The sequence below is a fragment of the Anthonomus grandis genome, chromosome 20 (assembly GCF_022605725.1).
Source record: "Anthonomus grandis grandis chromosome 20, icAntGran1.3, whole genome shotgun sequence".
Taxonomy (NCBI): Eukaryota; Metazoa; Arthropoda; class Insecta; order Coleoptera; family Curculionidae; genus Anthonomus; species Anthonomus grandis.
The window spans coordinates 7,420,830-7,432,474 of record NC_065565.1 but is presented as its reverse complement, the minus strand read 5'-3'; the positions used below and the strand labels follow the sequence as shown (position 1 = coordinate 7,432,474).

Here is an 11,645-nt window from a genome sequence, read left to right as displayed (position 1 = left end):
ACGTATATATTTTATACACATTATCGCACGTTTATTTTAAAACAAATGCGCCGCGCATTCGGGTCATTCTACGGAAAAATTGATCTTTTCCCGACCTATTTTCTCGCCTTCACATGCCCGCATCTGACGTATACAGTCACTCCGTTCATCATTGTCGTATCGTCTGCAAACTAAAGGTGCCGCAAACGACAGACAGACACAGTGTGGCTTCAAGGACAACCTGAGACACAGACACAAGAAATACCTTCTCAACTGAAGACTTCCCGTTTATGTCTTGTCTCTCTCTCTCTTGCTCCAAAAGCGTTCAGTTAAAGGGAGAAAGAGAACGCCACGATGGGTCACGGTGCACGCGAGGCCTCACTTTGCCCACCCTGTATACGCCCGTTTGACGTCACCCGGGAACTGTAACTATACGACGAGTCCTTCCGAGGAATTCAGTCACTAAAAATGCCTGGAATAACCTTGAAAGTACCCTGAGACTTCTTCCAGGCGATTGAAGGTGGTCCTACTTAAGGGGGGGGGGGGGAGAGTTCCATTTGTTTTTTAAATTAAGAGTGATATTCCAGGCATCTAAGGCGTTTGGAATGAACTATGTTCTCTGAAGTCTTCTAAGAAACTGAGGGGGAGCTCTTCCAGGCTGTTGAGGGTTTTGAGGACCGAGATTTGCGCTTTTCTTATATGAAGTTTTAAAGTGGCCTTCGGCATTCGATGGACCGATGTTCCGCCTTCGATTTAAGGTGCAAAACGTCTTCGTAAGTTGAGAATTCGTGGAGTTATCCTAAGTCATCGAGACACACCCCCAGGGACTCAAATGTCTCTTTAGTGGTACAGGCAGACATTTTGCCTCATAAGTCCGAAAGTTTTTGAAATATTTTTAGATGGTTTTCGGTATTCGCTGGACTGGTGTTCCACCTTTAATTTAAGGTACAAAACGTCTTCCTAAGTTAAGAATTCCTGGACTTATCCTAAATCATCGAGACACACCTCCAGGGACTCAAATGTCTCTTTAGTGGTACAGGCAGACACTTTGCCTTATAAGTACGAAAGTTTTTAAGATATTTTTAAATGGTTTTCGGTATTCGCTGGACCAATGTTCCACCTTTAATTTGAAGTACAAAACGTCGTTCTAAGTTAAGAATTTCTGGAGTTATCCTAAATCATCGAGACACACCTCCATGGACTCCGATGTTTCTTGAGTGGTACAGGCCGACATTTTGCCTTATAAATACGAAAGTTTTTAAGATATTTTTAAATGGTTTTCGGTATTCGTTGAACTGATGTTCCACCTTTAATTTAATATACAAAACGTCTTCCTAAGTTAGGAATTCCTGGACTTATCCTAAATCATCGAGACACACCTCCAGGGACCCTTATGTCTCTTTATTGGTACAGGCAGACATTTTGCCTTATAAGTCCGAAAGTTTTCCAGATATTTTCAAATAGTTTTCAGCATTCGCTAGCCCAATCTTCCACCTTTAATTAAAGGTATAAAACATTGTCCTAAGTGAAAAATTCCTGGACTTATCCTAAATCATCGAGACACACCTTCATGGACTTCAATATCTCTTTAGTGGTACAGGCTGACATTTTGCCACATAAGTACGAAAGTTTTTGAGATATTTTTAGATGGTTTTCGGTATTCGCTGGACTGATGTTCCACCTTCAATTTAAGGTACAAAACGTCTTCCTAAGTTTGGAATTTCTGGAATTATCCTAAATCATCGAGACACACCCCCAGGGACTCAAATGCCTCTTTACTGGTACAGGCAGACATTTTGTCTTATAAGTACGAGAGTTTTTAAGATATTTTAAAATGATTTTCGGTATTCGTTGGACTGATGTTCCACCTTTAATTTAAGGTACAAAACGTTTTCCTAAGTTAAAAATTCCTGGAATTATCCTAAATCATCGAGACACACCCCCAGGGACTCAAATGCCTCTTTAGTGGTACAGGCAGACATTTTGCCTTATAAGTCCGAAAGTTTTCAAGATATTTTTAGATGGTTTTCGGTATTCGCTGGACTGATATTCCACCTTTAATTTAAGGTACGAAACGTCGTCCTAAGTTAAGAATTCCTGGAGTTATCTTAAATCATCGAGACACACCCCCAGGGACTCAAATGTCTCTTTACTGGTACAGGCAGACATTTTGCCTCATAAGTCCGAAAGTTTTTAAGATATTTTAAAATAGTTTTCAGCATTCGCTAGCCCAATCTTTCACCTCTAATTTAAGGTACAAAACGTCTTCCTAAGTTAGGAATTCCTGGACTTATCCTAAATCATCGAGACACACCTCCAGGGACCTTATGTCTCTTTAGTAGTACAGGCAGACATTTTGCCTCATAAGTCCGAAAGTTTTCAAGATATTTTCAAATAGTTTTCAGCATTCGCTAGACCAATCTTCCACCTTCAATCTAAGGTACGAAACGTCATCCTAAGTTAGGAATTCCTGGACTTATCCTAAATTATCGAGACACACCTCCATAGACTCCAATGTCTCTTTACTGGTACAGGCAGACATTTTGCCTCATAAGTCCGAAAGTTTTCCAGATATTTTAAAATAGTTTTCAGCATTCGCTAGCCCAATCTTTCACCTCTAATTTAAGGTACAAAACGTCTTTCTAAGTTGGGAATTCCTGGACTTATCCTAAGTCATCGAGACACACCTCCAGGGACTTGAATGTCTCTTTATTGGTACAGGCTGACATCTTGCCTTATAAGTACGAAAGTTTTTGAGATATTTTTAGATGGTTTCCGGTATTCGCTGGTCCAATGTTCCACCTTCAATTTAAGGTACGAAACGTCGTCCTAAGTTAACAATTCCTGGACTTATCCTAAGTCATAGCGACTCACGCCCATTGACTGGAGTCTCTTTGGAGCTTGTGAGACTTGTTATCGACTTGCGCACGGGGGCCTCAGTTTGCCCCACCTGTATATACAGAGTCGACTTCCAAATCGGTGGAGAGGGGGTAGGGAGGAGGAGGGGCCAAAAAAACACCGAATTTATTAAATTAATGAATTTATTGACACGCCGCTGTTTTGCTTATAAAAGTAAACCTTATTTACACTAAACTTAGGTACATATGCCTATACGGTTTTTTTATTATTACTATTATTATTATTATTTTACACGCCGCACGGTGGCGCCCCCTATAAGGCGGGAGAAAAAATATACTCAATGTACAAAATTATTATTACTATTATTATTATTATTATTATACATGTAAATCACAGACACTAACAATTTTATATCGGGCCTTGGTATCTATAGTCATCTTCGTCTCTCTTTAACCAGTTCAACGAGAGTGAGAGAGAGAGAGGGAGAATGAGGGGGGAAGAAGGGGCAACTCTCCGGTCCAATAAACAAACAGTTGAACATAAGAAGGATCGCGAGGCCGAGAGAAGAATCAAGAGTCCCGAGGGCACAACAAATTATAGAGAATTAGACAGTTCAAGATAAATTGAAAGCAGAATGCTCTTCGTTAGCTTCGGAAATCATCCATTGGCCTCCTCGCACGCCCGACTTGGACCCCAGTGACTTTTTTTTGCCGGGGTCTAAAGAGTTAAGTTCGTTTACAGCGAGGACTTTTGGTCCGGTGTTTAATAAGGGCAAATTGGGGTCTCGACTACTGATGTTTAGAGGCAGGAACGCCGGGAAGAGGAGGAGTAATTTTAATTAAAGAGTGTGTTTAGTATACCGGGTTGGAATAGGCAAAGCAAGAGTGAGAGGCCTGCGTACAGGCCCGATTTGATTTGGGAGTAAAATCACTTCCGGAGCGACTGGTTCGTCGGAATTATTATATTCGTTATATTCAGAAACTATTTGACTCAGAAAAAAGTATTATACATCAAAATGTTCTCCATTAAACACAGCTCCTTTGAGTGTAACCCTCATTTGAGTACCTCAAAAAATGTCTAAGATATACTCAAAAAAGTGTTACAGTAACTTTCCAAAAACCTTGAATCAAGTGGACAGGTAAAAGTGTCGATAACTCAGAAACTACTTGACTCAGAAAAAAGTATTATACATCAAAATATTCTCCATTAAACACAGCTCCTTTGAGTAACACCCTCATTTGAGTACCTCAAAAAATGCCCAAGATATACTCAAAAAAGTGTTACTGCAACTTTTCAAAAACCTTGAATCAAGTGGACAGACAAAAGTGTTGATAACTCAGAAACTACTTGACTCAGAAAAAAGTATTATACATCAAAATATTCTCCATTAAACACAGCTCCTTTGAGTGTAACCCTCATTTGAGTAACTCAAAAAATGTCTAAGATATACTCAAAAAAGTGTTACTGCAACTTTTCAAGAACCTTGAATCAAGTGAACAGACAAAAGTGTCGATAACTCAGAAACTACTTGACTCAGAAAAAAGTATTAAACATCAAAATATTCGCCATTAAACACAGCTCCTTTGAGTGAAACCCTCATTTAAGTACCTCAAAAAATGCCCAAGATATACTCAAAAAAGTGTTACTGCAACTTTTCAAGAACCTTGAATCAAGTGGACAGACAAAAGTGTCGATAACTCAGAAACTACTTGACTCAGAAAAAAGTATTATACATCAAAATATTCTCCATTAAACACAGCTCCTTTGAGTGAAACCCTCATTTAAGTACCTCAAAAAATGCCCAAGATATACTCAAAAAAGTGTTACTGCAACTTTTCAAAAACCTTGAATCAAATGGACAGACAAAAGTGTCGATAACTCAGAAACTACTTGACTCAGAAAAAAGTATTATACATCAAAATGTTCTCCATTAAACACAGCTCCTTTGAGTAACACCCTCATTTGAGTACCTCAAAAAATGCCCAAGATATACTCAAAAAAGTGTTACTGCAACTTTTCAAGAACCTTGAATCAAGTGGACAGACAAAAGTGTCGATAACTCAGAAACTACTTGACTCAGAAAAAAGTATTATACATCAAAATGTTCTCCATTAAACACAGCTCCTTTGAGTAACACCCTCATTTGAGTACCTCAAAAAATGCCCAAGATATACTCAAAAAAGTGTTACTGCAACTTTTCAAAAACCTTGAATCAAATGGACAGACAAAAGTGTCGATAACTCAGAAACTACTTGACTCAGAAAAAAGTATTATACATCAAAATGTTCTCCATTAAACACAGCTCCTTTGAGTAACACCCTCATTTGAGTACCTCAAAAAATGCCCAAGATATACTCAAAAAAGTGTTACTGCAACTTTTCAAGAACCTTGAATCAAGTGGACAGACAAAAGTGTCGATAACTCAGAAATTACTTGACTCAGAAAAAAGTATTATACATCAAAATGTTCTCCATTAAACACAGCTCCTTTGAGTAACACCCTCATTTGAGTACCTCAAAAAATGCCCAAGATATACTCAAAAAAGTGTTACAGTAACTTTCCAAAAACCTTGAATCAAGTGGACAGGTAAAAGTGTCAATAACTCAGAAACTACTTGATTCAGAAAAAAGTATTATACATCAAAATATTCTCCGTTAAACACAGCTCCTTTGAGTGTAACCCTCATTTGAGTACCTCAAAAAATGCCCAAGATATACTCAAAAAAGTGTTACTGCAACTTTTCAAGAACCTTGAATCAAGTGGACAGACAAAAGTGTCGATAACTCAGAAACTACTTGACTCAGAAAAAAGTATTAAACATCAAAATATTCGCCATTAAACACAGTTCCTTTGAGTGAAACCCTCATTTGAGTACTTCAAAAAATGCCCAAGATATACTCAAAAAAGTGTTACTGCAACTTTTCAAGAACCTTGAATCAAGTGGACAGACAAAAGTGTCGATAACTCAGAAACTACTTGACTCAGAAAAAAGTATTATACATCAAAATATTCTCCATTAAACACAGCTCCTTTGAGTGAAACCCTCATTTGAGTACCTCAAAAAATGCCCAAGATATACTCAAAAAAGTGTTACTGCAACTTTTCAAAAACCTTGAATCAAGTTGGCAGACAAAAGTGTCGATAACTCAGAAACTACTTGACTCAGAAAAAAGTATTATACATCAAAATATTCTCCATTAAACACAGCTCCTTTGAGTGAAACCCTCATTTGAGTACCTCAAAAAATGCCCAAGATATACTCAAAAAAGTGTTACTGCAACTTTTCAAAAACCTTGAATCAAATGGACAGACAAAAGTGTCGATAACTCAGAAACTACTTGACTCAGAAAAAAGTATTATACATCAAAATGTTCTCCATTAAACACAGCTCCTTTGAGTAACACCCTCATTTGAGTACCTCAAAAAATGCCCAAGATATACTCAAAAAAGTGTTACTGCAACTTTTCAAGAACCTTGAATCAAGTGGACAGACAAAAGTGTCGATAACTCAGAAACTACTTGACTCAGAAAAAAGTATTATACATCAAAATATTCTCCATTAAACACAGCTCCTTTGAGTGTAACCCTCATTTGAGTACCTCAAAAAATGCCCGAGATATACTCAAAAAAGTGTTACTGCAACTTTTCAAAAACCTTGATTCAAGTTGGCAGACAAAAGTGTCGATAACTCAGAAACTACTTGACTCAGAAAAAAGTATTATACATCAAAATATTCTCCATTAAACACAGTTCCTTTGAGTGTAACCCTCATTTGAGTACCTCAAAAAATGCCCAAGATATACTCAAAAAAGTGTTACAGTAACTTTCCAAAAACCTTGAATCAAGTGGACAGACAAAAGTGTCAATAACTCAGAAACTACTTGACTCAGAAAAAAGTATTATACATCAAAATGTTCTCCATTAAACACAGCTCCTTTGAGTAACACCCTCATTTGAGTACCTCAAAAAATGCCCAAGATATACTCAAAAAAGTGTTACTGCAACTTTTCAAGAACCTTGAATCAAGTGGACAGACAAAAGTGTCGATAACTCAGAAACTACTTGACTCAGAAAAAAGTATTATACATCAAAATATTCTCCATTAAACACAGCTCCTTTGAGTGAAACCCTCATTTGAGTACCTCAAAAAATGCCCAAGATATACTCAAAAAAGTGTTACTGCAACTTTTCAAAAACCTTGAATCAAGTTGGCAGACAAAAGTGTCGATAACTCAGAAACTACTTGACTCAGAAAAAAGTATTATACATCAAAATATTCTCCATTAAACACAGCTCCTTTGAGTGAAACCCTCATTTGAGTACCTCAAAAAATGCCCAAGATATACTCAAAAAAGTGTTACTGCAACTTTTCAAAAACCTTGAATCAAATGGACAGACAAAAGTGTCGATAACTCAGAAACTACTTGACTCAGAAAAAAGTATTATACATCAAAATGTTCTCCATTAAACACAGCTCCTTTGAGTAACACCCTCATTTGAGTACCTCAAAAAATGCCCAAGATATACTCAAAAAAGTGTTACTGCAACTTTTCAAGAACCTTGAATCAAGTGGACAGACAAAAGTGTCGATAACTCAGAAACTACTTGACTCAGAAAAAAGTATTATACATCAAAATATTCTCCATTAAACACAGCTCCTTTGAGTGTAACCCTCATTTGAGTACCTCAAAAAATGCCCGAGATATACTCAAAAAAGTGTTACTGCAACTTTTCAAAAACCTTGATTCAAGTTGGCAGACAAAAGTGTCGATAACTCAGAAACTACTTGACTCAGAAAAAAGTATTATACATCAAAATATTCTCCATTAAACACAGTTCCTTTGAGTGTAACCCTCATTTGAGTACCTCAAAAAATGCCCAAGATATACTCAAAAAAGTGTTACAGTAACTTTCCAAGAACCTTGAATCAAGTGGACAGACAAAAGTGTCGATAACTCAGAAACTACTTGACTCAGAAAAAAGTATTATACATCAAAATATTCTCCATTAAACACAGCTCCTTTGAGTGTAACCCTCATTTGAGTACCTCAAAAAATGCCCGAGATATACTCAAAAAAGTGTTACTGCAACTTTTCAAAAACCTTGATTCAAGTTGGCAGACAAAAGTGTCGATAACTCAGAAACTACTTGACTCAGAAAAAAGTATTATACATCAAAATGTTCTCCATTAAACACAGCTCCTTTGAGTGTAACCCTCATTTGAGTACCTCAAAAAATGTCTAAGATATACTCAAAAAAGTGTTACTGCAACTTTTCAAGAACCTTGAATCAAGTGGACAGACAAAAGTGTCGATAACTCAGAAATTACTTGACTCAGAAAAAAGTTTTATACATCAAAATATTCTCCATTAAACACAGCTCCTTTGAGTAACACCCTCATTTGAGTACCTCAAAAAATGCCCAAGATATACTCAAAAAAGTGTTACTGCAACTTTTCAAAAACCTTGAATCAAGTGGACAGGTAAAAGTGTCAATAACTCAGAAATTACTTGACTCAGAAAAAAATATTATACATCAAAATATTCGCCATTAAACACAGTTCCTTTGAGTAACACCCTCATTTGAGTACCTCAAAAAATGTCTAAGATATACTCAAAAAAGTGTTACTGCAACTTTTCAAGAACCTTGAATCAAGTGGATGGACAAAAGTGTCGATAACTCAGAAACTATTTGACTCAAAAAATATAATAGAGAGATAATAGATAATAATAGAGGGGAAGAAGGGGCAACTCTCCAGTCCAATAAACAAACGAACAAACAGTTTGAACAGGATCATGATACTGAGGGCAAGCAGGGAACAACTGGTGGGGAGAATTGAGCACAATAAAAAGAGAACCTAAAGGGGGGCGATTTAGACGGTTCAAGACAAACCGAGAGCAGAACGCTCCTCATTATCTTCGGAAATCATCCATTGGCCTCCTCGCACGCCCGACTTGAACCCCAGTGACTTTTTTTCGCCGGGGGTCTACGGAGCCAAGTCCGTTTACAGTGAGAACTTTTCTCTTTTGGGACAAATTGGGGCCGAAATTTCGACTGACGTTTAGACAGGAACGCCGGGAAGAGGCGGAGTCATTTAATCAAGTTCAAGGGCAAAAAGGTCAAAGGAAACGTAACGGGGCCGCGGAGTGTTTAGTATACCGGGTTGGAACAGGCAAAGCAAGAGTGAGAGGACTGGTTCGTCGGAACTGGCCGGACCACTTACCTGATCTGTTTGCTAGTGACTTTTTAATAATAACCGAACCAATGGCCCGAATATAAGAACATATAAAGTGGGAGGGGGGAGGGGGGGGTTCCATTCACGTTTTCTTGGTACTACTACTATTATTACTATTGTTACTGGTACTGGTGGGCGGATTTCCGTTGTCCGTCTGCGGCAAATAAGACGAAGGAGGCGGCATCATCGCGAGTCTACCGTGCGCCATCAGTTCCGCGTAAAACTTCAACTGTTCGGGGGAGGGGATCGGTAACGCGTGCGGCATATTGGACAAGTTCGTGTAAACGTTCTGTATGGCCGCCCGGTAGTACAAAGAGTCCACGAAGGGGGGCGGCACGTACGGGGCGGCGGCGTTCGACGTTGCCGCCTTGGTCACTTTACCGACCGGTATATTCGGTTTAACGCACGCGCTTGCCCCGACCGGTAGAGCGTCGCGGTTATTCCTCGGATTGCGATTGGTCGGATGATGTACGCTCGGTGGTGGGGGGAGGGGGTCGCGTCGGTTCCTGGCGCGCGCCTCCGCCTCCTCCGATTTAAGTTTCGCGATCTTTTGGGCGTAAGTCTCGGTGCCTCGGTGTCTCGTGTGCGGCTGCTTCACCAGGGTGATCTCCAAATTGGGGCCGAACTTGCGACCTTGAAGCACCGCCGGGGGTGGCGCAATATTATTGGGGGCGGCGCAAGTTTTATACAAATTTCTCGCCACGGGGGTTAAATTGTGAGGGGGGGGGGCCTCGTCGTCGTTCCCTTTTTGCGGACTGTTTAACGATAAGTCGACGGGGTCGCAGTCGAGGCCCCCCTGACGCGACGCGGGGCCCGACTTGGGGGCGGCGCAGGGTCGCACGAACACTTTGGGGTTCCCGTAAATCGTTTTTTCCGAGTAGGAGTAGATGGAGCGGGACTGGAGGACTTTGGGGGGGTACCGGTCGGGTTTGGCCGCCGGGCAAGGCACGGAGTGCCTCCTGGGGGTCGTTTTATTAACTAGCGAAGGCGGAGGGGGCATCGGACAGGGTTTACACCCCGGCAACGGCTGAATCACCGAGGGTCTACGCTCTGGGGTCACCGCGGTCACTTCCAGGCCGGCCTCTTTTAGGATCTCCAACTTGATCCGTTTCACGTTCGATGACTTCTCTTCTTCTTCTTCCTCTTCTTCTTCTTGTACTCGTTTCGCCTCCGTTTCCGGTAAGTTATTATCGAAGGAGACGTTCGATATTCGGGTGGTACCCGCGGTACTCCCTTGCAAATCTTCCGGAAAGTTCTCTTTGCCCTCGATCGGCGACAGGGTTTTATCGGGGATGGCGACCACCGGGGCCACCGCGTCCGTACTCGGTTCCGGAAGGATCGAACCCTCGGATCGACTGCCCTCCGGCACGGACGGTTCCGTTTTCGCTATTCGCTCCTCCTTGAACGGGTCGAGTTCTACCCGGTCCGGTAAACCGGACTCTTGCTGCCTTCCCGGTTCTCCGACTTCCTCTTTGGGAACCTCCCTCTCTGGTTCCGGTGAATTCGGGACATGAGTCACTTCCGTATTGCCTTGAGGTTCACGGTTTTTGTCCTTTTGACGGTCGGGTTTCACTCGGACGCTACGTAGCGAGGAGGTTTTACTGCCCGAACCGGATTCCTGGAACAAAAATTACAGTAAAACAAGCGCCAAAGTCAGACACTCGGAACTCCCGTTAAAAGGACGAACGACCCCGGATACGAAGTGTCTTTTGTACGGTATATGCTCAATAGAACACTAGTTTTGCCTTGATTAGGTGAGGAAACGCGATACACGAACGAAACTCTAAGATCTCTTAATGGCAAACAGTCTGTAAGACCCTAGAGACCATAGAAAAATCTTCCACCTTCAATTTAAAGTACAAAACGTCTTCCTAACTTAAGAATTCCTGGACTTATCCTAAATCATCGAGACCCACCTCTATAACCTCAAAATGTCTGCCCACCTCGCATGGGCAGACATTTTGCCTCATAACTCTTAAAGTTTCAAAGATATTTTCAAACGGTTTTCAGCATTCGCTACCCCAATGTTACAGCTTCAATTTAAGGCATAAAACGTTTTTCTAAGTTGAAAATTCCTGGACTTATCCTAAATCATCGAGACCCACCTCCATGGACTCTTATGTCTTCTAACTAGCATGGGCCGATATTTTGCCTCATAACTCTAAAAGTTTCAAAGATATTTCAAAATGGTTTTCAGCATTCGCTACTCCAATCTTCCACCTTCAATTAAAGGTACAAAACGTCTTCCTATCTTGAGAATTCCTGGACTTATCCTAAATCATCGAGACCCACCTCTATAGACTCTTATGTCTTTTAACTGGCATGGGCCGACATTTTGCCTCATAACCCTTAAAGTTTCAAAGATATTTCAATTCGGTTTTCAGCATTCGCTACCCCAATGTTACAGCTTCAATTTAAGGCATAAAACGTTTTCCTAAGTTGAAAATTCCTGGACTTATCCCAAGTCATTGAGACCCACCTCCATGGACCCTTATGTCTCCTAACTACCATGGGCAGACATTTTGCTCTATAACTTCGAAAATTCTTAAGATATTTAAAGATGGTCTTCAGC

At 40.4% G+C, this 11,645-nt stretch overlaps 1 protein-coding gene across 50 annotated transcripts in view; it reads right to left on the bottom strand.

The window, feature by feature from the left end:
* Window positions 1-3,002: 3,002 nt before the first annotated feature.
* LOC126747799 (AT-rich interactive domain-containing protein 5B-like) overlaps window positions 3,003-11,645 on the bottom strand; it is a 30,841-nt gene continuing 22,198 nt past the window's right edge. Inside the window, exons 9-13 of one of the 50 annotated variants that reach the window (XM_050456627.1) lie at window positions 8,429-10,691; window positions 6,619-7,704; window positions 6,312-6,437; window positions 6,076-6,130; window positions 3,003-5,351 (exon numbers count right to left, since the gene is read on the bottom strand). In XM_050456627.1, the coding sequence (XP_050312584.1) occupies window positions 9,156-10,691 (1,536 nt within the window). In that variant the 3' untranslated portion in view covers window positions 3,003-5,351; window positions 6,076-6,130; window positions 6,312-6,437; window positions 6,619-7,704; window positions 8,429-9,155. Of the gene's footprint in view, window positions 8,122-8,428; window positions 10,692-11,645 lie in introns of all 50 variants that reach the window. The other 49 variants (XM_050456644.1, XM_050456628.1, XM_050456643.1 and 46 more) reach the window with 49 other exon arrangements.